The 27,717-nt window shown below is 38.5% G+C and overlaps 2 protein-coding genes across 5 annotated transcripts in view; one reads left to right on the top strand and one right to left on the bottom strand.

The window, feature by feature from the left end:
• The window catches only part of LOC309791728 (uncharacterized protein), a 275,665-nt gene that overhangs the window by 210,772 nt on the left and 37,176 nt on the right, over window positions 1–27,717 (top strand). The window lies entirely within an intron of this gene.
• On the bottom strand, window positions 23,618–24,079 carry LOC309791912 (developmental pluripotency-associated protein 3-like; the record flags this gene model as incomplete). Its single annotated transcript, XM_082601110.1, has 1 exon — window positions 23,618–24,079. One exon carries the CDS (start codon window positions 24,077–24,079, stop codon window positions 23,618–23,620), a length of 462 nt encoding a protein of 153 aa, XP_082457236.1.

Raw genomic sequence — 27,717 nt, 5'->3', positions numbered from 1 at the left:
CAATAAATGCTGGAGAGGGTGTGGAGAAAAGGGAACCCTCTTGCACTGTTGGTGGGAATGTAAATTGATACAGCCACTATGGAGAACAGTATGGAGGTTTCTTAAAAAACTAAAAATAGAACTACCATATGACCCAGCAATCCCACTACTGGGCATATACCCTGAGAAAACCATAATTCAATAAGAGTCATGTACCACAATGTTCACTGCAGCTCTATTTACAATAGCCAGGACATGGAAGCAACCTAAGTGTCCATCAACAGATGAATGGATAAAGAAGATGTGGCACATATATACAATGGAATATTACTCAGCCATAAAAAGAAATGAAACTGAGTTATTTGTAGTGAGGTGGATGGACCTAGAGTCTGTCATACAGAGTGAAGTAAATTAGAAAGAGAAAAACAAATACTGTATGCTAACCCATATATATGGAGTCTAAAAAAAGAGAAAGGTTCTGAAAAACCTAGGGGCAGGATAGGAATGAAGACGCAAATGCAGAGAATGGACTTGAAGACAAGGAGAGTGGAAACGGTAAGCTGGGATGAAGTGAGAGAGTGACCTGGACATATATACACTACCAAATGTAAAATAGATAGCTAGTGGGAAGCAGCCACATAGCACAGGGAGATCAGCTTGGTGCTTTTTGACCACCTAGAGGGGTGGGATAGGGAGAGTGGGAGGAAGACGCAAGAGGGAGGGGCTATGGGGATGTTTGTATATGTATAGCTGATTCACTTTGTTATACAGCAGAAACTAACACAGTATTGCCAAGCAATTATACTCCCATAAGATGTTAAGAGATAAATAAATAAATAAAACCGTGCTCCCATCTGCACTCTAAAAAACATCCATGGCTACTCCAAATTGTAATGCATTCCCATAGAATGAAAATTCTCTGTAACCAACTGAGTACTTAATTCTCTGATTAAGGACAATTTGTCCTCCCAACTGAACCAAAACTTGCCATATGGCAGAGACACTGATATAACAAATCAAATGAATTTGTATTATGTTAAAATACCGTTCATTTTCGGAATAAAAAAAAGAAAAATAGGGCTTCCCTGGTGGTGCAGTGGTTGAGAGTCCACCTGCCGATGCAGGGGACACGGGTTTGTGCCCCGGTCGGGGAAGATCCCACTTGCTGCGGAGCGGCTGGGCCCGTGAGCCATGGCTGCTTAGTCTGCGCGTCCGGAGCCTGTGCTCCGCAATGGGAGGGGCCACAACAGTGAGAGTCCCACGTGCTGCAAAAAAAAAAAAAAGAAAAGAAAAGAAACATAATTAACAACCAATAAAAATATTAAAGGGAAATTTACAGAGAAAAATAGCTGGTAATCATATGCAGTTATGTTCAACCTTACTAGAAGATAAATGCAAATAAAATTACAGAGAAATCATTTTCACTCATCACATTAGAAAATACTTTAAAAAATTGTTAATATATGAGTTGTCAAGACTATAGGGAAACAGCCACTTTCCTACATTGCTGGTGGGAAAGTAAATGGGTAACATCTCTAGGTAGGACAATTTATTAGTAGCTATCAGAATTACAATTGCATATATTTTTGACACAGAAATACCACATCTACTATTTCCTCTACAAATATACTTGCACAAGTATATTCATTGCTGCCCTATTTGTAAGAGCAAGTGATTGAAAATGATACTGTTTCTGATTCTCCTGTGATTATTTTTCCTCTTCCATTATTGTCTTGGGCATTGTAACAATGCTTATTTTGTTGGTCTTTGAATTTCTGGAACCCCTGTGGATATGTGTCATTTTCTATTGTTTGTATTAATTTTTCTTCAGGTGGTCATGTCTCCTTATGTGCCTGTTTTTTGGTTTGGTTGGCTTTGGTGGTTGGAACTTTGCACTCGTAAATTTTTTTTTTAATTTTTTTTTAAATAATGTGAATAATATTTTTTTTTAAATAATGTGAACCCAAGTATGTTGTTATTGTCTCTAAATAAGATTTACTTTTGCTTCCACCAAGAGCTATTAGCAATTGCTATTAGCAATCTTGAATCATCTCAATGCAATTTCAAAAACTAAGAGAATGTGTCAAGTCCCTTTTGAGTCATATCACTTTGGATTAATTCTTATTCCTAAGATTCATCCCTTTGGAGTCCCAGCCCAGAGCCAGGGGATTCACTAGGGCTCCCTTTCCTTGGATGGTCTATGACTCCTCTTAACCCCATGAGGCTACAACTTCTTTCTCAAGCCTTCTCACAGCCCAGATAAAAAGCAGCCTCAAATGATGGGCTCATAGTCCTGGGTTTCCACTCCTCTCAGCTTCTGACCAAGTAATTCCTCACTCTCATTTTAAGCCTCTACTATCTTCAGGCAGGTATTTTTTTCCTTTAACATTTATCTAGCTTTTCTGGTTGTCCTAATGGTAATATGATCCATATTGTCTTGTCCATCATGACCAGGAACAAAATTCCAAAGAAACTCAATATTCCCATCAATCAATAAATTATGGTATATGTATACAAAGAACATTATTAGAGAGGATATTCTTTAGGTGCTGATGTAGAACGATCTTTAAGATACATTGTTTTGTAAAAAAGCAAAGTACAGAACAGTGGATACAGTATGCTATATTTAAGCATAAAACACCTCTGGAAGGATTCAAAATGATATTTGGATTGTTTTGAGATTGGGAAAGTATATGGCCAAGTCATAGAAGTGATAAGAAAATTCTTTACTGTTTATCATTTGTACATTTGAATTTTGAAACAAGTAATATATTACCTGTTCAATATAAAAGCAAGTGAAATAATAAATGATAAAAAAATGGGTAAAGCTATGTACATGAACATGTTCATCACTGTAACATTTATAATAGCAAACAATTAAAAACAACCTAGATGTTCGACAGTGAAAAAATGGTTAATTATGTCAGGTGCAAATGTGGCATATTCTGTGATGATGTTAAAAAAAATATGAAAGTTATATAGAAACATGAATGTACTACTTTCCTATTACTATATAGTAAATTAACACAAACTTAGCAGTTTAAAACATCATTTATTCCCCAACAGTGCTGTAGATCAGAAGTCTCACACAGTGTAGCTAGGTTCTCTGTTCAACTTCTCACAAGGCTGAAATCAAGTTGTCAACCAGGCTAAATTCTCATCTTAGAATTCTGCCTAATTCAGTGTGAAATGTATATTGTTAAAGAAAGAAGATAACAATGGCTCTTAAACAAATTCAGAGATATTCAATCTTACTAGTACAAGAAATTACACTTTTCATCTGTCAGATAGAAAAAGTTTAAAAAATTTGGTAATGCACCTGATTGTCAAGGGTGTATTTCCTACGTTACTCAAAATTACATTAAAATGCTGCATATGGCAATGCATATGAAAAGCATGATAACAGACAGGTAAAAATATGTGTATGTGAAAGAGATTAGAAGGGAGGGTACAAAAATGCTAATAGTCACATAAAAGAATTTGTGTCACTTAATTTTTCATTAATTTTGAGATTTTTTAAGTGAGGTTACTATTTTCTTGTATCATTAAAATTATATTTGAAGAGTAAGTACAGTAACTTTTTCCACCTCTTTCCTTTTGTCTCTCTTTGGGTTCATCTTGTTTGGGATCCATGGAGTCTCAGGCTGGCTAGAGATTTTGATGGCCTTTCCAACCTTCATGATAGTCAAATGCCCTTTCTTTGTTCTTAGTGGTCTCCAGGCATCAAAAGCATGCCAAATCCCATCAGTGCTCCAAGACAAGTGAGACTGAAGCCAGTTCTTCAAGCAGCCTCCAGAAAAGTTATATCATTGGATGCTCTGTACAACTCTTTCCCTCCCCAAGGAGAGGCAGGGATCTGGGGTTCTTTGCCCATTTGCCCTGTGCTGAACTGGGTGGAGGGGCTATGGCAGCTGTTAGTTCAAATTGCCATATTTGTTCTCATCTGCTCCCAGACAAAAGGAGTATGGCAGGTCCTTTTAGTGCTCTAAGGCAGGCAAGACAGAAGTCAGTCCTTTCTGCTGTCTCCAGAAAAGTTGGGTCGTTGGATGTGTGATCTTCTTTTCCACAGGGAGAAACTGGAAGCTGGTATTTTTCCTCTCCTCACTCTGTGCTGATCTGGGGGCAGGGCTATGATAATTGCTAGCCTAAATCACCATCTCTGATCTCAATAGTCAGGAGGTAGCTAGAGTATTCCAGGTCCCATCAGCACTTGGAGGCAAGCAATACAGAAGCCAGTCTTCTGGGAAGCCCTCAGAAAAGTTGGGTCATTAGATGTCAGGTTCAACTCTTTCCCTTCCCTGGGAGAGGCTACAAACCTGGGGATTTCCTCCTGATCATATAGTGCTGTTCTGGGGTCAGGGATTATAGAGAGAGGGTATCTCAAATTTCCTTATTGACTTCAATGTCCCTAGTTTCATGCTTGCCAAGGTTACAGGAGTCTTTGAACAGTTCCTGGATGTCTCACAAAGGGAATTTGTCCACATGTCATGATTGAATTAGTATGTTGGGTAAATGAAGAGGCCAGAGCTTTCTATTCTGCCATCTTACTTACATCACTCAATAATATACTTCTTATTGTTTTTCTTTGTCTCAGAGATTCTTAGCACACAAATTAAGATTTATTTGATGATTGAAGTTGATGATGAATATAAAGCACTCAATGCAGTATGGACCTCAACAGAGGTTAGCCATTTTCACTCCTACTATTTTCATTTTGTGAATAAAAGCACTGAGGCTAAAAGGGGTTAAGTGCAAAATAAGCAACAAAGCCCTCCCTCATGGATAACATTGGACAACCAAACTTCAATAGCTGACTTGGGACAAAAGACAATAGAGACTCTAGGAATAATTTTTATGTTCCCTTAGACTTGTGGACATTTTACTATTTATTGGTGTTCCCATAAAAGCAAAATAAAGATAAGGTAAAGTAAAAACTAAGTAGTTTATCAGTTAAATTAGTGGTAGGGCTGATGAGAATTCAAAGGTTTGAGAATTATCTAATGGTATTAGTTATCTATTGCTGCATTACAAATTATCACAAATTTAGCAGCTTAAAAAAACACACATTTATCATCTCAGAGTTTCTGTGGGTCAGGAAATTCAGGCACAACCTGGTTAAGTTGTCTGTTTCAGGGTCTTTCACAGGCTTCAGTCAAGGTATTTGTCCAGGGCTGTGGTCTCATCAGAAGGCTTGAATGAAAAAGGATCCACTTCCAAGGTCACATCCCAGCCTTGTTGGCAAAATCCAGTTTGTCAAGAGCAGTTGGACTGTGGACCTCTGTTCCCAGCTAGCTATTGGCTAGAAGTGTACCTCAGTTCCTTGCCACAGGTACTTTCCTAACATGGCAGTATGCAAATTGAGAAGGTACTAGAGAGATTCTGCTAGCAAGATGGAAGTCCTAATTTTATGCCACCTAATCTCAGAAGTGACAGCCCATCATCTTTTCCCTGTTCTCAGGGTTAGAAGAAAGTCACTAGGCAAGCCCACATTCATTGGGTAGGGACTGCAAGAGGATGTGAATACCAGGAGGCAAGGATCATTGAGAGACATCTCAGAATCTACCTGCCACACTAGTCTATTTTATTTTATTTATTTATTTTATTTTTTATTTATTTATTTTTTTTTGCGGTACGCGGGCCTCTCAATGTTGTGGCCTCTCCCGTTGCGGAGCACAGGCTCCAGACACACAGGCTCAGCGGCCATGGCTCACAGGCCCAGCCACTCCGCAGCATGTGGGATCTTCCTGGACCGGAGCATGAACCCATATCCCCTGCATCGGCAGGTGGACTCTCAACCACTGCACCACCAGGGAAGCCCTCACACTAGTCAATTTTAAATCATACTGGTAGGAATGAAAGAGCCTAGGTAAACAGAAAGCACTCCTGTTTGGCTCTTTGATATGCTCTTAGAACCTTAATAGATTTCCCTCATGAAATTAGCTTTTACTTATGCATATATATTCTGAGAATGTAGTATGGCTCTAAAACTTTATGGGTAACAGTAAGAAGACAAAAAGAAATAAAAGTTATCTATGACTAGTTAAGTTGTTTAACAGCATAAAATCGGGAGATCCTATTTAATGTTGGTGGGCCAATCTGAATAATGGATAGTGACACACTTAATCCAACATATATGTATTGAGCATACTCTTTTTGCATTTAATAGGGGCTAATATCTATTTGGAAAAAAATCAAATAGAATAGATTTCAATGTGTAGATTTCAATTATCCTTGCTGGTACTCTTCATACTTTAACTTTTACCAAGAGCCATTCTGCCTCCACTTACAAATGTAATGAAAATAATTTGTTCCTTAAAGTAGAAATAAAATTGACTATAAAAAATCAGACTCTGGGCCTCCCTGGTGGCGCAGTGGTTGAGAGTCCGCCTGCCGATGCAGGGGATACGGGTTCGTGCCCCGGTCTGGGAGGATCCCATATGCCGCGGAGCGGCTGGGCCCGTGAGCCATGGCCGCTGGGCCTGCGCATCCGGAGCCTGTGCTCCGCAACGGGAGAGGCCACAACAGTGAGAGGCCCGCATACCGCAAAAAGAAAAAAAAAAAAAATCAGACTCCATGCTGTTATTTCTCACTCCAGAAAGAGCTGTGCTTATTATAAACAATAAAGGGCTGTCTTCTCTCTAATCTGAGGGGATGTTCCAGCACAGCAAATGGAGACTAAAGCTATATTCAACAGCAGCCAAGGAGTTAAGAAGCTGGATATGAAATTGTTATTACCAATTGTTATTTCATTACCTGCAATGCATGGTTGGGATCATTTGAAGTAATGCCGGGAAATCCTCTACTAAAACAATCACGAGGTGGGTTGGAAGTTCATGCCTTTTGACCAGATCCACAGCCCACATCTGCCACAGTGAATTTTAATTAGATATTATTCCAGAGAGGAGTTCCTGTGCTAGTGTTAAATCAGAAAAAACATAATTCCACAATGCATTATTCATCATCCTGGCATAAATGAAAATAGAGTGGGCTTAGAGTAGGAAACTACTTTTCAGCAGGGAGAGGGCTTTTACATAACCAGACTACCAGCCACAAGGTTTAGGCCCTATACTCCAAAAATATATATGATAAAGAAATAAAAATTTTATTTCTAAATTACTGTTTCCATAGTACAAATAAGGCAATGGTTTTCCTTGAACCGTCTATAATTCCAATGCATTGCTTTTATTTTTGCTAAGATTAGGATAATATTAATGAAGCCATTGAGGGTATAGATATAGATCATCTTACCTAAAGTCTTGACTAGTTCCAGTATACATTATATGTCTTTGTGATCTGCCTCGTGCTTTGTCTTTAAGTTTCTATTGTGCCTTTCCAGGCAAAATGTAGAGTTATAATTGACCCTGAGCCAAGAATATAATTATTCAGATATGTGCAATTTTTTCTTCTTAGAATTTATCAGAGAAATAAACTTTTGCCAGTGAAGATAGAAAGCCATGTATATTTTTAAGACTGTAAGAGAAAAACCAGGAGAATTTGACACTTACTGAGCATCTACTATATGCCAACATTTTTTGACATGCATTCTCTCATTGAATGATCAGTCTTGCAAGAAAGCTTTATCCTCCCAGTTTGATAAATGAGAAAAAGGAAACTGTGGGACCATGGAAAGAAAACTAACATTTGTTGAGCAAGTGACTAGTAACGTGAGGAGCACTTCATATGTATTAACTCATTTCAACTTTATATACTCTTCCCCATGTTATAGTTACAGAAACTAAGGTTGGGAGATATTAAATAATTTGCACAATATCATCCAACTAGTCATCAATTGGACCTCATGTGCATCTAATTTCTTGTATTTTTCCCAAGTATATCACAGTACTTCAGCATACAATCCTTTAAATGTAGCTTCTAGCAGAGGTACTGAAGAATTTAGATGGCTCCCTGCCACCTCAAGAGGGGAAGATTGCTATTTATAAAACTATTGTGGGGCTTCCCTGGTGGCGCAGTGGTTGAGAGTCCGCCTGCCGATGCAGGGGACGCGGGTTCGTGCCCCGATCCCGGAAGATCCCACATGCCGCGGAGCGGCTGGGCCCGCGAGCCATGGCCGCGGAGCCTGTGTGTCCGGAGCCTGTGCTCCGCAACAGGAGAGGCCACAGCAGTGAGAGGCCCGCGTACAGAAAAAAAAAAAAAAAAAAACTATTGTGTTCCCCAACAAGGAAGGGCATCTTGGAACATTTCCAGACATAAATTTATCCATAATTAAATTAATTAAATTATTAAAAGTAAATATTGAAGTATCTTCCCTGGCTCAACTGTATGTTCCAAAATAGGACCAGTTACCAAATCTACTCTATTATACTTTCTCTTCTTTCTTTCTTCTTCTTTCTTTTTTTCTAAAATTGTTGAACACTTACTGCTTCACTATAATTTCTTTTTAACTCATCTATTTCCTGCTGTAGACTAGGAGTTCCTTGAAAGCAGATACCTCGGTATATTCTAGGCCTCTAATTCCTGGCACTTAGCAGATGCTCAATAAAAAGTGAAGGGATGACTGACTGCATACAAAGAAATTAATTAATCAACAAACATATGTAGCAACAGGATACCAAACCAGACTCATACTTAGTTCTAGCAAACCTCAGAATACTCTAGACTATGGCCCTCACACTGAAGGTGATGTGATGCCCCGAGGCTGCCTCGAGTTGTAGATTTAGCCTGGCAGGTACTCAGCCAGGATTCAGTTTAACTGAGTGTTACCCACCTCTGTCCCACCACCATTCAAGCTGCTCAGATCTTGATCTCCAATAGCTGAAAGAATAAGGTCCCTCTGATTCTGTGATTATCATATATTTCCCCCACTTATCCTTCATTCCTCTGTTCCAAACATGCATTTTATTTTGCAAAAATATAAAATGTAGGCTTTCTTTCTGCTCACTAGAATTTCTAGAGATAATGTGTAGTGGTTAAGAGCATGAATTTCAAGTCAGACTAAGTAGGTTCAAGCCAGACTACCATTTATTTATTCACATGTGACCTTCGAATGTCTAAGTTTCAGGTTCTCATGGGTAAATGGGGACGATAGAAGTACCTACCTCAGAGAGTTACTATGGAAATTATTTTAATGATGAACCAAATGTGAGCATGGTTCCTGACACATTATTTTTTAATAATAGAATGAGACTGAGAAAATATCTTTGCATTTGGCTATTCAGTTTATAAGGACTTAGGAATTAAAACCAAAAGAGAAATGAAATCCCCTTTATTCTCCTAAAAATGTACAGTTGATCCTTGAACAACATGTGAGTTAGGGGTGCTGACCCTCTGCACAGTCGCAAGTCCACATACAACTTACGGTCAGCCCTTCGCATCCACGATTCCTCCATACCTGCAGTTTTGCACCAGAGATGCAACCAGCTGCAGATCATGTAATACAATAGTATTCACTATTGAAAAAACCCACGTACAAGTGGACCCACGCAGTTCAAACCTGTGTTGTTCAAGGGTCAACTTTGTTAACTGAATAGTCTAGTTGCAAGGACAAGAATATCTACGGTTTGGCCCAGCTTCAGATCTTGTGCCCATTCTGGCAATGAGGATGAGAGGTTCTGGTCATTGGCCTGAGTCATGTGACCTCCTTAAGGGCTGGGATGGATGAGGGGGTAAGAAAGGGAGTACTGCCTTGCCCAAACCACATGGACTGAGAGTGAAAGAGGAGATAAAGGAAAATCAAGGTGCTGCTACCAGAAACAACTTTAAAAGGACTAAACCAACCATGGATGACCAACATAGGATGATATTACTAACCAAGAGAAATGAAAGCATCTCTGAATGCTTGCTTGCTCCTAAATTAAAATGTGGAGATATAAAAGAGACTTAGGCAAATTCAAGGCCTATTCTGATTGAATTGGAACCACAAAGGAATTTTTGCTCAAGAGGCTACGAAGTTGAGTCTAAGCATTGCAAGTGAAATGGACATAAGTAGGTATCCAAGTAGGTTAATCAGGGATTTCTTTTTTTTTTTTTTTTTTTTTTTTTCAGTACGCAGGCCTCTCACTGTTGTGGCCTCTCCCGTTGCGGAGCACAGGCTCCGGACGCGCAGGCTCAGCGGCCATGGCTCACGGGCCCAGCCGCTCCACAGCATGTGGGATCTTCCCGGACCGGGGCACGAACCCGTATCCCCTGCATCGGCAGGCTGACTCTCAACCACTGCACCACCAGGGAAGCCCAGGGATTTCTTTAATAGCCAATTTGGCTAAGAGAATTTCTTTATAAAGATTCTTTCTACCCCTCTCATAAATTACTTAGATGCTTACTTTAAACTTTCCACGTTGCCTACAGAAACACAGCCTTGAAAGGCATAGCTCCCCAAATTTAAACTATTCATGTACCCATAGGGGAATTATGCAATAAAAGACAGAAGGCATGCAAATAAAAAGATCAATTTTCCTATGCCTGTCTGTCCTGTTATATTTAAATAAAATCTCATGTATTCTCTTGTCTCAGGAAAGAATAAGCGAGAATAACAAAATTCAGAAAGACGTAAATTGCCAATACTTCCTAATGTAGCTTTGTTCTAGGAACTTTTGTAAAAGTCCTACTGATGGCAAGCTTCACATATTACTTAAATCAGGACATTTTGTCCTAAAGTTATTTACCCATGAGTGTGTATGTGTGTGTGTATATGTGTGTTTGAGTGTATATGTATTTATGTTTCCCTTTCTCTCTTCCCTCACATTTCTCTTCATAAGAAATTTCCTCTCTCTATAGTCATCTACCACTCAAGTCATGAAACATAGAGGAATGAACACAACACTTAGATGATGTAACTTTGTTTCTTAAGTAGAATGTCATATACCAGCAGTTGTTCAAAATATTCACACATACACAAAAAAATAAGCAAATGTAGAAGGTAATTATAGAGGTCACAGAAAATCTCTTTTATCTTTTTGTTTTTAAATGAAACGTACATTTTTAGGTCATGAATCAAAATAAAATTGTGCAAAAATCTTGGGAAGACCATTAAAAAGGACATGAAATATGAAAATCTACAGTTATAACTAATGAACACAATTAAGTAAATGGTCTTCCAGTCTCTCAATCGCTAAGCCAAGCACTGTGTTCCAGGATTTAAAATGAATAAGAAAACTATAGAAACTGACACAGCCACACATGCAAAGAAATCTCACTTAATTCTATTGTGTTTTTAAAACATGGATATTTGAGAGGTCAGTGCATCAGATAAGTACACTGAAACATAGCTTTTATTTATGATCACTAGAACTAAAGAAACTCTGGAGGAGTACAAGACAAGAAGAGAAAACCTGGATCCAATTAGAGATGTTCCCAGTTCTGGGTTAGGCCTGTTTTCTCTGGAGGGTCTACAAATCTACAGTCAACATTAATTCCAAAATGTATCAAGTCAAACAATGTATTATTAAATGAAAATATCACTGGATATTGTAGACTATCTTTGGAAAAATGTTTTATGAAAACACACCTTAATCATTTAGCTTGGCTAAGTCCATAATTAAACAAAAGTGTATCTATATCTTTCAATAAATCTTGACTCAATTTGGTAGCATTAGACTCATGTTGACAGCTTTCTTTCTAGTTGTAAAAAAAAAATACTATCACTATGAGCTTACTCTCTTACAAAAGCTTTTATCATTGGATTGTAAGTGGCCAGCTTCCTTAAAACCCCATCTTATTCCTTTCTTAAAGTCTCATTTAATATAATGTATATAATATATTATAGTATTATCTAAATATAAGTGCTTAATTATACCATTATGGAATAGAATAACAATAGCGTTGAAAAAGAGTTCCCACTGAGATTTAATTCAGGGTCATGGATTAGACATTGCACTCTTAATAATTCCCCATTCACCAGTATCACATTCTCAAAGCCTATTCCTTGTAAATCTACCTCAGTTATCACCTTCTCTGAAAAAACTTCCATGACCATACCCTTTACCACTAGAAAGATAAAGCTATTAAAAAAAATACCTTCAGTATTTTGTGCAATGAGATAAAGTGCCAGTGAACATGTAATCGGGTAATCACTCTCTCGTGCATGCCACCCTGTACAAACTCTTATGATTATACTTCTCACATTGTACTATAGTTGTTCGTTTAATGCCAGTCTATAGAATGAAACTCTGACTTACTTTGATCTGAATCCATGTTGTATTCATTTTTTTAACATCTTTATTGGAGTATAATTGCTTTACAATGGTGTGTTAGTTTCTGCTTTATAACAAAGTGAAGCAGTTATACATATACACATGTTCCCATATCTCTTCCCTCTTGCATCTCCTTCCCTCCCACCCTCCCTATCCCACCCCTGTAGGTGGTCACAGAGCACCAAGCTGATCTCCCTGTGCTATGTGGCTGCTTCCCACTAGCTATCTATTTTACTTTTGGTAGTGTATCTCACTTTGTCACAGCTTACCCTTCCCCCTCCCCATATCCTCAAGTCCATTCTCTAGTAGATCAGTGGTAGATGCTGCCTTAACCTGGCTGTCTTTACTGAGCCAGGGCACTTGTCTCCCAGTTGCTGTGAGTCTTGGCTGCTAATGGCCCATAGGTACCTTTCTCCAGAGCATTGTCTTTGGCTAATAGGAACCCAGAAATGCCTACGAGGAGAGCCCTCATTAAATGACTGGATGATTCAAGGGTACACAGTCTCTTGAACCAAGGTTGGACAAGTCTGTAATGTTCTTCATACTCTAGAGCTCCCCTAGAGATCAGGCTGAGACTAGAAGGTAATTATGGAGGTCACAGAAAATCTCTTTTCTCCTTTTGTTTTTAAACGAAGCATGCATTTTTAGGTTATGAATTGAAAGAAAATTGTGTGACTATTCACAACAGCCAAAACATGGAAACAACCTAAATTCCATTAACAGATGAATGGATAAAGGAGATGTGGTACATATATACAATGGAATACTACTTAGCCACAAAAAAAGAATGAAATAATGCCATTTGCAGCAACATGGATGCAGCTAGAGATTATCATACTAAATGAAGCAAGCCAGAAAGAGAAAGACAAATACCATATGATATCACTTATATGTGGAACCTAAAATATGACATAAATGAACCTATCTATGAAACAGAAACAGAATCAGGGACATAGAGAATAGACTGCTGGTTTCCAAGCATGGAAGGGGGTGGAAGAGGGTTGGATTGGGAGTTTGGGATTAGCAGATGCAAACTGGCCTATATAGAATGGATAAACAACAAGGTCCTACTATATAGCACAGGGAAGTATATTCAGTATTTTGTGATAAACCATAATGGAAAAGAATATGAAAAAAGATATATATATATATATATATATGAGTCACTTTGCTCTACAGCAGTAATTAATACAACATTGTAATTCAACTACTGTATGCTTCAATAAAAAGTAAATTAAAAAAAAGAAAATTGTGCAAAAATCTTTGGAACACCATTAAAAAGGATATGGAATATGAAAATCTCCAGTAATAAATAATGAACACAATTAAATAAATGGTCTGCCAGTTTCACAATCTCTAAGCCAAGCAGCTAAGCACCCACATCTCTGCTTAGCTTCTTCCCGTCTCCTAATCTGCTTCCCTCACTTCCTTCCAGGTTTCTCCTAGAAACACTTCATCAGTAAATCACTTGCACAAAGACCCCCATCTCAGGCTGTGCTTTTAGGAAATCTGACCTAAGACATAGCTCTAAGTGCACTGATTTCTATGATAAATTGACTTTTTCTCCTATTAAACTCATAACAGAAACAGAAATTATGACATTTGGCTCTTCATATCTAGTACTTAACTCAATGTGTGATGGATAATAAATACTTGAAAAGTTTGTAAATTTGAATTAATATATGAGTATATTTACCTCACTCCTTACTCTCATTTTGTACTGAATAGATAAGTCCTAGGAAAAGAAAGAGATGGGCCTAAGGATGATCATTGCCATTATCATTTAATACCAGTGTTTCTCTAAGACCAAATGAATATGAATTGTTGGTAGAAACCGTAAACTCTGAAGTAAGGGGGGATAAAGAAGCCCCTCCCCCAAATTCTATCCCTACAGGAATGCAGATAAACAGTGGGACCTCATCAACTGAATAGATTCATTAATGGTAGCTAATAACATATATCAAAACAAAATTTTCTTTTGTTTTATTTTTCAGCTTCCTCTGAGAATATTTTCCATTTCTCACTTTCATCCTACTCCCATATTAATTCAGCATTAGACTGGTAAATATCAAGCCAATTCTAGAAAATAAAGATGGGGCATTTTTCAGCTGTAGCACAGCATATCACCAGGGATGAAAACAAATGTGGTGTTCCAGTCTCTGCTGTATCCCTTGCAAATGATCCTTATTTCACTTCACTAAGGAAGTTAAGATTCCACCAGATGAATCAACAAGTCCATCCAGAAGGACAAGAACTCCCACATTAATCAAAAGCATGTGAATATATCTAAATTAATCTGAAGGCACAAGCTTCTTGATCCATGTTTCTGCTCCAGCCTACGTCTTACTAACAAAGTAGCAGGATTTCCATGGGTAGAAAATGGAATGATACTCTCAATATTCTACTTTTAATTCCTGTTACTAACTGATCATCTCAAATTTTGGTCAAGACAGCATAAAAGTAATTGACTCTTCACAAACACATTTTGTTTGGAGGTAGCAAGAGCCTTCTGTTGAGAAGAGGCTCATTGGGTTTCTATTATTCAAACTTGTGTCAAATAGGCAAGATCCGCCTCTCAACACAGCAACCCAAAATTACTCAAATGCTGTGTCTAAGTGGATTAACTGTTCAGGAACACGTGTGTTTGCTCAGCTCCTCTGGGAACCTCCAGCCATCAGCTGCCTCTCAATTACAGAGTTATGACCCAAACATATGAGGCAGGGAGGGAGCAGGGACAGGAATTCTAGAGAAAATTTGCCTTTAATATTGAATCAGTTGCCATTAAACCCAAGAAAGGTGCTGGATATGTTAGGTGTGTTATCTCATCTACTCTTTACAATAACCTGATGGAATTGTATTTTATCTTCATTTTACAAGTGATAAAACTTGTTTTTTTCAGATATTAAGTAACTTTTACAAAAGTCACATAGCTAGAATCTAAACAAAGGATTTTCTGTAACAAAGCCCATCGTCTTTTGACTACATCACTCTATGTCGGGTTAGCTAGTATACACTAAGGGTCTAGTGCTGAGCTCTTAAATCTTGGCATCTTTGTGACTTGGGAACTAAAAGGGAAGTTTCTGTGGACACTCCCTTTCTTAATGACACCACTATTTATAATTCCATCACTCTTCTGATATATTACTTACTAACTAACAACTGATAAAAGATTTGTTGTAAGAAGCAATTGTCTATGCTGAATAAGAGTGGGTACAGTCTTCTTTCAGGTTATCAGATGAGTTAGTCAAAGGCAGTAGATGCTTTGAGGGCATGCTAAAGCTTTGGAGTATGTCAGCAAATGAAGACATTCTTGGATTAAGCAAAATATTGGGTACCCTCAATGTTACGGACAAATGTCCATGGCACACTTAGGCATGTTCATAGCTCCATGGCTTCCCAATCCCTGGGGGAAGTTTCAAAATTATTGTCCAGTCTTCTGAGTCAGGAAGAAAGGGAATGAGGCTGGATTCTACTCTACAGGGAGGTGGAGGGGAAAATGCATTGCTGTCTTCTGTTTCCTTTGTGAAGTGATATACAGAGTTACCTACTAAGAGTGAAGGATATGAGACAAAGATGGGGAGACTTAGAGCTGTAAAGGCTAAATGGGTTTGGATTCACTATCTTGGGGAATGGGAGAAAAGACTGAAGGTGGCAAGGTTACTACAATACAAGGTCCAAGAGGTCAGGAATTTTTCTCCCTTGTATCTCCTAAGTGTTTGCACATAGTAGGTACTCAATAAATATTTATGGAATGAGCAATCTCAGAAGAAATTCTTGCCTTCATTTTATAAATGGCAGCATTCACAGTACAATTTTTGAAATAAATTCTATTAACAGTATTTCAATGAAATTGCTAGCATCTCACGCCATATCATCTGTCTCTCGTGTTCTTCATGATACCAACCAAAGAGTCTTTGTGCAGTCGAGATCTGGACAAAATGACTGTCAAGGGTGAATGAGAGGTGTAAAGATGAGCCTGAAGATTACTTGTATGTGATGGGTCCAGGTTTTGCCTTGGTGATGGTGAAGTGGTTTGTGAGTGTTGTAAGATGATTATATGTAGACGAGTCTGAGGTCCTTTGGGAACACTGCTGCCCACAGCCTCTTCCTTACCTCTCCTGTCTACAAGCACTGGCCTGCCCTTTACTTAGCACCTCTGAGCACCAGAGTTTCCCAGATGCTACATTTGAATTCTTCCTTTTCCCCTTCCTCCAGAGTTTCTTGGTGCTCCCTCTGTCTTTTCTCCTCCTCCAAGAGGAGCTTCTGACAGGACTACAGCGGATTGGTCCATCCTCCTGCCAACAGCTGCCCATCAGTTTTGGTGCTCTGTTTTGCAAGAAGTTCTAAACTTCTATAGGAAGTTACAGTACTCTCTTGGCCTAGAGATGGTGCATCATGATGGTTTTAGGTCTTGGGCCCTACATCCTCCTTGGTACCCCGTCTCATCAACGTTTCATGACCTCTGCTCCCTTAACTCACCAGTTCCTGTGTGTGTTCAGCTTCTATCATGTAGAAGTAGAAAGAAGGGGGGAACCGCAGTGTGGTGTATTAGTCAAGTTTAAGCTTTCAAACTGTATTTGCACATACAACGCTTTATAATCTCCATACAAAAGTCAAGTTATTAAATCTGTATAAGATATACACATGAGTAAATTATTGCAAATGGCATGACTCTCCAAGCTCCTCTTCAAAGCTGGACTAGGAAAAATTACTTTCATCCTAAACAATAACTTCATTTTTTCAATGTCCAGGATACTTCACTAATCCATTTCAGGTTTTCAGTATAATACAGATCTGCCCACATTTGTAAAACAAAGACTTAGCTGCAAGAGAAATCAGGAAAAAAGCAAGGACTGCATTTCCAAGTAACATGGAAAAAACATTAAATCAGTATTCATTTTAAACAAGTTTCTGCTAGACGGTGTGGGTTGAGTGTGATTACCAGTTCTGGGAACCCATTATGAAACAAGTAAAAGTTAAACATTGCACTGGAAAATTGATACAGTGAGTTGAGTTCATTTATCTGTTGAACAGCAAATAAAGCTCAGTTTTGGCAAGGAGAGTTAGGATATCTGGGGAGACGATTTTATCACAAGGATGTAGGTAAGAACAAGTTAGGTTAAGAAAAATAAGAGGTACAGAGATGGAACTTTACACAAACATTCAGAAAGTGGTGGATTTATGTTATGTCACTTTAGCTCAAGTGGAACTAAGTGTCTCAAAATTGCCTTCTCTGCATAGTTCCTGGTTATCATGAAGTATCAGCCACATTCTTTTTGTCTTCAGAAGGTCAAAGTAGGCAATGAGGCTCCTTGCAGTCTATACACATGGTTGCTTGTTCACTCAGCGTCTTGGTGTAAAATCCCCTCCCATAGTTCCTGCAGCTCCTGCCAGATCCTCATTTGGTTTCTCTGGCTCCTGTGCTAGGTGCAAATTTAGCTCCATATTGAAGGGCACTAGCTTCCCCTGCAGGATACCCCACCATCAGCGTTGCTCATGTAAAGACCACCATGTTGATCATGCAGGAGAATGTCACAGATTTTAGCCTGTCTTCATGGGCCTCAGTCAGCTTCCCAGGTTCTCACCCGTGCTCACTTCCCTCACTTCATATCGATCTTCCTTTTTAACTGCCCACCCTGAGGATTTCTGCTCCACCATCAGACCTGGAAGAAATCACCTCACCTCATGGTCTAACCATGTCCCACAACTGTGCAAGGGGCCAAGCTACCATAATAAACCCCTTATTGAGATATTAGTTTATATTTCAGAGAGGCTGTGCTTCTCTGATCAAACCCTGACTGAAATACAGGGTGAAATTATTTGAGTGGGGAAAAACTGGGGAACATAATTAGATAAAGCATCTTTCATTTCTCAAAAGAAAGAGGATGCCTTTCACTAAGCTACTGTCGCTGCTGAGTTCTCTGTGAAGCTCAACAAAAGTTAAATCTTTTCTATTTAAGACCTCCAGCTGTGTCCTGAGGATAAAACAATTTACTAGCAAACTATTTTCTTGACGTTCAGTGTGCTCATATAACCTTATCCATGTTATTGAAGTTACTAGTCACACACTTTTAAGTCATACACAATAGCTATATATTTATGTATATATTTTGTATGTTTTTATATTTATGGATAACAGTTCAAATATATTCAGTGCTTGACATTAAGTGATATCACCATTCTTAGTAGCTGGTGTTCACTACTTAAGATTTTGCTTTGTATATCACTTTTGATGTGTATATTTACCTATGACCTGATTTTTTTTCTCAAAACAATTCTGAGAAGTCAGAAAAGAGCCAGTAAATAGTTGTGATTTGATATATGAGGAGAGAACAAAAACCACTCTATAACTAGATCTTGCTTTATTTGTCTCAAACCTTCAGCTGATGCCCCAGAATTATTCATTGAAAACCTGTCTTCTTATTAATTCAGTAAGTACTGAGGGCCCAATAAGGGCCAGACACAACATTAAAGATTAGGGTTGGGCCTCCCTGGTGGCGCAGTGGTTGAGAGTCCGCCTGCCGATGCAGGGGATACGGGTTCGTGCCCCGGTCTGGGAGGATCCCATATGCCGCGGAGCGGCTGGGCCCGTGAGCCATGGCCGCTGGGCCTGCGCATCCGGAGCCTGTGCTCCGCAACGGGGGAGGCCACAACAGTGAGAGGCCCGCATACCGCAAAAAAAAAAAAGATTAGGGTTAATGAATAATACATGGAATCTATCCACAATGACGTGATGTTTCTAGTACAAGAGAAAACCATGTGAAGTAAAATTTCAGCATGATACAGTACTACTATAATGTGAGAATGTACAAGGAAAGCAGAGATCAACTCAGCTAGGAGAATGAGTAAAGAAGCCTTCACAAAGGAAGTGCTGCTTGAGTTAACACCTGAAGGACAAGAAAGGTTTTTTCAAGGTGAAAGTCTTACAGTCAGAGTTAACAGCATATGCAGAAAGTATATGTACGCAGTAGAGTTACTCTGGGAATTATAATAGCTCAGTGTATTGGAATATAGAGAATGGGCAATGAAGCTTGCGAAGAAGGCATAACTCAGTTCAGTAAAGGCTTTTGGGGTCATGCTAAGGAATTGGGGCAATGGAAGTCATTAAAATGTTTAAACTGGGAAAGAGTATGATTAAATTTGCAGGTCTGACACTTGGAAGAAGTGGAGTGGCTTCTGGTTGCTCATCCTTAGTCTTCTAGTGCTGGGATCCTGAGCTAGCTCAGACCACCAGGACCCCACCCTCTCTACCTGCCCCTCCCTTCCCGGAAGTCAGGACCCTACTGATTGGCCTTCCATCTATTGGACCCTCCATCAAATGGATATATTGCTCTACTGTCTATTAGGTTCTGTATCTTACATGCCCTGCCAGATATTTTGGGTCACAGCCTGCTTCCCCTCGTCCTCCCCAAAATGTCACACATGCTAATGGTTGGACCTCCATTATTGCCTGTGCTATCCTGGTGGATCTTTTTCATTTCTGAATACCAGCCATTCTCCATTTGTCCCATCCCAGCCCCTCAAAGTCCAAATCCTGGCATCTTGGGTTAGGCACACATTTTCCTCCTCTTACTTTGGATTCTTAGCAATCAGTTCTATCAGATGATCTTAACCCTGGCTAATTTCATACGTATGTAAATTGGCAGTAGTTAACTTCTTATTCTGAATAGAGTACTCACCTTGTGACTTGGATCCTGGACATGACAATGAGAATAATAAAGAAATCATATCCAATTAAAGCTACATTTTATTACCCCATATATCAACTATTGTTGATTCTTTAAAGTTAAAAAACCTTTTGCTGACTACTCTCTTGTGACTCTTAAGTTCTTCCTTAAAAGTGAATAAAGCCATAATCATATCAATGAAAAAACTACAATAATCTTTAGAACCAGAAAATATATGTGTATTTTGCAATAAGAAAAGTAAGAGGTCACCAGAACCAAATGACAAAAATTCAGTGTCTGACAGCTGGACAGCAGAAGCTAAAACAATGATAAAAAATATTCATCTTTTGAGAATAAAACTTTTCTCATAGTGAACTAATTACAGTATACTCAATACATCTGAAAGGTGTTACATTTTTAATATGTTAAAATGAATAAAATACAAAATAGCAAGAATCTAACACTAGACCACAAAACTTCCAAGTATCATCTAATCACCAGGGAGGAAGTATGATATTTTAATGAAAAAAAATCCCCAACGTATATTACCTAGAATTTTCATTTCAGCAATTGTCCCTTCAATATTGAGACCCTTTGTCTGTTCCAGAGGGATAATGACAGGTAGGATTTTACCTGAAATCCCCTCAAGTTTCCAGTACTCTTGGTCACTTCTTCCTCAAAATTCTTCCTGTTGCTTATCAGTGACACTTCCTCACAGTCTCAGTGTAAGTTTGAACAAAAGGAGCCATTTCCCAATGGTTGTAAAAATGAATGAAACATGAAAGGAAATTATACTTTATACAGTAGTAAAGGCACAGAATTTTAGTGACTTTTAAGATTCATTTCCCATCTTTTACACATGAGTTAACTGAAAATTAGAGAAGTTGTGTTAATTAGGATCAAAAGTGAGTCCAGATTTACGGGGGCATTAAACTTACACAACTTGGAGAGTCATCTTTTAAAAAATTGACATGACATTACAAATACAAAATTACATCCAGGACTTTGAACGTGGCTCAGGAAAGTTGGGGGTTAATATTCCAAACAGAACTGAACGAGATAAAAATCCAACTTAAAAAGGCAAAAGCCAAGTAAGGGTTGAACAGCCCAGTCTCTGGAAGTGCAGGGAAGCAGAGAGGCCTCGGGGACAACTGGAACCAGAGACATGAACTTCACCAGGATTGTTTCTGCCACTGTTCCTTTCTGCACGTTGGCTTTATTCCCTCTCACTGTAGACTAGCAGTCTTCAGAAGCAGGAAAACATGGCTACTGATAGTTAAGTTATGCATCATAGAGCTTCAGCCACTTCTGAGATGCTCTCTCTGGGCCAAGCCAAATCCTAGGGAGGGGCCTTAACTGGTGCAGTTGGCTCCAAGTCAACTGTTGTCAGAGAAGAGACATAAAAACATGGGGGCGACCACTGACACATGGTCAGCACAGGAAAGTATCTGAGCCAGTGAGAATGTGGGAAGGCAAAACAATCACTCCGTAAATGATGTACTCAACGCCGAACAGCTAGCAAGAGGTATATCAAGGATCATAATATAAAGGTCCATTTCCAATACAATGTTTTTTCTCTAATTCGTTATAGCAGATATTAAATTGAATTTTCCTGGCTCAGAAATTTGTTTTATTGTCAGAAAATTAACCAAATACCAAAACAAAACCAAATACAAAAATAACCTTAGTTTTTTCGCTCAAAAGCCACTTAAAGTTCTTCTGAATGATCATTATATCTGTCAGTTCTCATTAGAGATTTATTAATAGAAAATACAGGTCATTTGGGTAAACCATATATTATGTATTAACTCATACTAGAAACTGTCTTCTTTTTTCTTACTGCTATTCTGATTTGATTTGTTTACTTTTCTATGGCCTCTTTATCATAGATATAGGATGCATGAAAAAGTGCTAGTTGATTGTGCCCTGAGATAAATGAAATATTATTGTACAGTGCTTTGAAATGTAAATAGCATCACTACAAGCTATCACTTATTAAAGCCACATTTTTAGAACAAATAACATCTTGCTAAACATTTCAGACCAAAAATTACCTGTGTAAGGAAGTCGCTATTGATCTGCATTTCCTAGTTAAGTTTTCTCTATCAATTTATATTTCTTTGCCCTAAACCAAGTGCTTCAATAGTTGGAAAAATTAAAATGAGGGGAATTTTGACAAAATACATCACAATAGAAAGAAAACCCTGGCCTTTCTTTTTCCTCCCTCACTCAGTTTTATTTTTTTTTTATTTTTTTTTATTTTTTTTTTTGCCAAAAAAATAATAAATTTATTTTTAAAAAGTTTTTTTAAAAAGTGAAGGTATTAAAAGTAACATGCCTCATATGTTTGAGGACTAGGGTCAATACATATAAAACAAACTTAGAACATCGCATAAGGCTCAAAGTATGAAAACTTTAAATACTGAAGGACACTAAAGTAGAATGTATTTTGTTCACCCATGTTTTCACATTATTAGATCTCACAAGCATATAAATTTAACAGGATTGCAACAAATAAGTTTTTTCACTAGTCAATGATTTTCAAATGCATACAGCACTCAAGAGGGCCTTTGCCTCTAGGAACATCTTGCAAGTTTAACAAAACCTCAAGACCACCCACATTCACCCATGCTGTAGACCATGATGGTTTGAGTAGTTCTAAGTAGGACAACCTCTGAAGACCTACTTTGGTGGATATTAATATTTAATATTCCTTTTTAACATCACTGTTGAACTTCTTTGCCATTTGTTCGCACAGTCCTCCAGGTTTGGGCTCTTTCTGCTTCTACTTCATTCTGAATACCACCAGGTCTCTAGTTGCTTTGCAACTGGATTCTCTTTTTTTTGGCCATACCACACAGCTTGTGGGATCTTAGTTCCCCAATCAGGGATCGAACCCAGGCCCTGGGCAGGAGTCCTAACCGCTGGACCGCCAGGGAAGTCTCATGTACCCAATTCTTTAATATCTTTTAAAAGTGAACCAAAGATAGTTGGAGGGCAGAAGATGAGTTTTATGTATCTCTTTTATCCCACAAATACATCCAGGTCTGTGTACACTTAGGTTATGAAAGAAAGTAACTGAACTAAAACACCACTGGGGCTGCATCTTCCCTTAGTATTCCACTGGGGCTGCATCTTCCCTTAGTATTATATACCACTATCTTTCTTTCAATTCCCTCCAACCAAGACCAACTGATAGCTTCTTCCAGGAGGTTAATATGTGCAAATATCTGTGCCCTTGTTTTCTAACCTTACCCAAATGTATAAACTTCCTTCCCAACAGGACAATATCACAAAATATTAGAATGCCAGATATTTACACCCTGGGAATGTGATGGGGATAAGTATTATTCATTTAATACATAGCCAGCAAAGACAAGTCTAAACTAAGAAGAATTATTTTAAAGGTACTCAAATGTCTCAAATTTTAATAAGATCCTCTATAAACACATTTATTTGCTACTGAAAATTGAAACAGCACATCAAAAATTTTTATTGCAATTCAACACGCTGTTCTAACAATGCTGTGGCCAAGCCACCCAACCTGGTGTTCTTCACTTTCCTTCCACACAAGTTAATTTGTTTCACAAAGTGGAACTAAAATATATTCAAGTCATTCAAATGCAAGCTACATAGATTCCTTATAAGTTACTGTATTAAGGTAGAAAAGAGATGCAAGAAAAAAAGACTACACAGAACTTATAGGTTATCAAAATGTTGGTACACAATCTTTCCCAAGCTTCATAATGATCCTAAAATTACCAGCACGAAAAAATAGTACAAGGATAAAGTTTATGATTCCTTCGACTCCGTGTCATAATTACTTTAATACTTATTGTTGTCATAATTCTCATAATTATCCTCAGAAGTATCTCTATGAAACCGGCAAAAACGACAGCTACATCTAAATCTTTGCCCTCTTGACTGAATCTCAACATCATTCTGCCATGGTTCTCTTTCAGAGTCAGACCGAGGAACTCCTTTGCCGTAGCGTTTTTTAATGGATTGAATCAGCCGTTCCATCTTATCTCTCCGATCCGTTAACAGGGTCCTCACCCCTCTCCTATAGGGTATGTTTTCACCAAGTAACCGCCCAGTTGGTTGAGGTAGACATTCTGGTAGAATGAATGGCAATTTGATACTAGGGTTGAGCGTCAATTTACTGAGGTTCTTTATCAACACTTCAGACATAGGTTCAGAGGCAACTGGAATTGCCTGGGAATTTTCATCGATGGACATTTGAGGAGACTCCAGGGTCCAGGTTGGGTTAACCTCAGATGAATCCATTGGGAGTCTTTTCACAGCTTGAAGCTTCTCCTAGACCTTTGGGTTCCAGTGGAAGGTGATGCTTTAGACTCAAATTGCTACAAAGTAGCCTGGAAGAACTATAGAGCTGAGAAAGAGGGAGAAAAATCCAAGCTAACACCGTGGTGAGAGAAGTATCCAACCTCCCTCACTCAGTTTTAGCAGCATCTTTTCATCTTACTTTAATTCTTAAATTCATAAATTCCCATTGTTCTTGATTAGCTCTGGGAATTCCTCCCCGCTTGGATATATGACAGAAGTTGAAGGCATTGATGGAAAGGATTTACACAGTGCCTAAACTATACCACTTTACTTGAGATGAGAAAAGATGGAGCCTGGCAAATAATTAATGGATTTCAGTTTTCAGTTCTCTCCTACCAGGAAGGCTTTCTCTGGGTTAGGAGCTCAGCCTCATGGCCTGTTAGGGTATGACCAAGGCTGCATTTGTTTCACTATGCTAGGTTAGAGCAGAAAATATCCCAACTCAGAAGTGGATTTTGGGAGTACAAAGGTAGAAAAATAAAATGAAGGGTTGCTGACACCACACTAAAATGAAAGCATATGAACCATCTTATAAACGAGTAAGAGAAGAAAATCTGTTAGTACTCCTATTTGATTTCCTCACATGAATAAAATCCTGCCAGGCAGGCTCATGGCATGGGGTTCCCTACATGGAAGCACACAAGACAGGATACACGAGGAGAATGGATGACAATGTACACATATTAAATCTTTCAATCCATTGCAACTATATAGTGTTGTATATGATGATTTTCTCATTTTACAGAAAGAGCAATCAAGGCCAAGATTATAAAACTTGCCTATGGTCATATCTAGTAACGGGCAGGAGGGAAATTGAAACCCTGGATTCCAGGCTCTAATATCCATGTGCTAAAACACCCAGCTTTCCTGTCTCACTGCCATTTTAACCCCAGTTTTTTGATGCCATGGGCCTCTGGGTTCCATTTTTATGAATGCAGACATTTTATTCAGAATTATAACACCACTGAAAAATTTTTGTCAAGCAAGCACTCTGCAGAGTAAATATCATTAGGCCAATTTAATTTACTATTGCAGTTTAATTTATTATTGAATTTTCTATTCAACACAGTTAAAACATTTTAACATTTACTTTACTGAAATTGTATTCATCAAGATCATGTTTCTGTAAACCATACACTGAACATCTGATTTATTGGTCAGTCATTTTGTCCATATCAAATGTGACTGATTATAGCTTCTACCCGTAGGACTTTTCTTTTACGGTTATTATAATGGGGCTTCAACGACCTGCATTTAATTTACATGAATTCAGTCAGCTTAGCCAAAAATTAAAATATATCTAAGAGTTTCAGTGGTTTCTCAAATCCACCCACAAGGGATTTCCAAACATTAAAAGTTTTTATACATGATGAGGATAGAATTGAGAAGTGGTTCCTCCAAGAAGAAATTAAAGAATCAACGTGGGGTGTGGGCGAGGAGAATGCTGCTGAGAAACAGGTTATCAACATGATCTCAAAATATCTCGCTACTGATTCTAATTTACAAAAAGTACAATTTACTATGCAGTGGACAAACAAAACAATATCTTAACCAAGTGATGGAAATTAACATTAGGAATAAAGGGCAACCAGACATGATGTGCCTACACGTATGATAGCCTAAGAAGCACATGACATCACTTATTTAGCAATCACGCCACAAGAGTACATGCCCAGAATCATATTATGAGGAAATACTAGGCAAACCAAATTGAAGGACAGTCGGCAAAATAACTAACCTGTAATCTTCAAAACTATCAAGGTCAGGAATGGCTAAAAGAAAGGCTAAGGAACCACCCCAAATTAAATAAGACCAAAAAAATGCGACAGGGCTTCCCTGGTGGCGCAGTGGTTGAGAGTCTGCCTGCCGATGCAGGGGACATGGGTTCGTGCCCCGGTCCAGGAAGATCCCGCATGCCGCGGAGTGGCTGGGCCCGTGAGCCATGGCTGCTGAGCCTGCACGTCTGGAGCCTGTGCTCCGCAACAGGAGAGGCCACAACAGTGAGAGGCCCGCGTACCGCAAAAAAAATAAAAGCGACAGCTAAGTTCAATACACAATCCTGGGCTAGATTCTGTACTGGAAAAAAAAATTGCTTTGACTGATATTGAGATAACTGATGAAACTTTAAACACACCGTACATTTTATAAAATCAATGTAGCAATAAGAAATTTCCTGAATTTGATAACTAGACTGTGGTTATGTAAACAAACACCCTTGCACCATTGTAAAGCAATTATACTTCAATAAAGATGTTTAAAAAAAAAACACCCTTGTTCTTGGGAAATACACACTGAAGTACTGAGTGATAAAAAATCATGATGGATGCAATCTTCTCTCAGGTGGTTCAGCAAAAAGCTGTGTGTGTGTGTGTGTGTGTGTGTGTGTAGCACAGAGACTAAAGAAGCCAATGTGGCAAAATATTCAAAATTAGTAAATCTGTGTAAAGGCTATATAGTTGTTCTTTCATAAAATTTTTCCTTAAATTGGAAATTATTTCAACGTAAAGTTTTTCTTTTTTTTTTTTAAAGAACTATTTGAAGGCTTTAGAGGAACACTGACCAAATTTGGGAAAATTGTTAAAATCTAATGTAGAAAATAATGATAATGCTAGAGCGAGCAATTTGAAATTTTCACACAATTGTGGAAGTGTTGCAAAACATTTGAATTATTTACTTGCTGATTATGGTCCTTCTTTGGAGTTGCACGTTGCATATAGTATCCAGTTATACATACATATTACTGCACTGTACCAAGATTCTTTGTACTCTGTATTGATGGGCAATTTAGGGATTTTCCAGGGTAGCTTTCACTATACGTGATTTTCAACTTATTTTAGAACTTAAAACCAATTTTTAAAATGTTACTTCAGTGTATTTCTAGAAAGTCCAGTTTTTCTAGGTCAATTTTTACAGATCTGATTATTTAAGGATGCAGTTTACACCATGTTGGGGTTTGTGTTGATTTTTATTTCTGGTCACAGTGTGATGGATAGTCTCCTTTTTCTCTTCAGATCTGTGTTTTGCCCTTTGCTACCCTCCTCTGAATCTGGGAGCTGTGTCCAGAGCTGCCATGCCCTCTGGTTCCCAGCTGGATGTGAAAAAGGGGTAGACACTAGCAGGAGACTGGAAGGTGAGAGCCCAGTGACACTGGGTATTTATTCCCGGGTTTACCCCAACCTGGCCAATGAAACCTGCATCTCTCCACTGTAGAGGTCACAGCTCCTGCTGGGTGGCCAATCTCTCACAGTGACGCATTTGTCCTAGTTTCTAGTAATGGCCCTGTCAAATGCTGGCTGCCCCAAATATTACCAAAATAATCTGTTGATAAAGCAAAGCTGAGTGTTTTGCTTATCATAGGAAGACATATCACTCTGATAGAGTCCTAGCAGCAACTTGCAAGAGAGAGAACAAAGTCAGATATATATGAGGTTTCAAAGGTCTCGTTTAAGGTGGAATTTTCAACGTGAGGACTTGGTTAGCATGGGGCAAAACTCATGATATGATAGTTTGGGGTTGGTGGATATATAGTAAGACAAGGTTTTTCAGGTGAGTTAAATAATAAACAACTGCTTGATAAG

This window comes from Mesoplodon mirus, assembly GCF_964341445.2.
Source record: "Mesoplodon mirus genome assembly, chromosome: 16".
In the NCBI taxonomy this organism is placed as follows: Eukaryota; Metazoa; Chordata; class Mammalia; order Artiodactyla; family Ziphiidae; genus Mesoplodon; species Mesoplodon mirus.
This window is presented reverse-complemented; position numbering and strand designations above follow the sequence as displayed.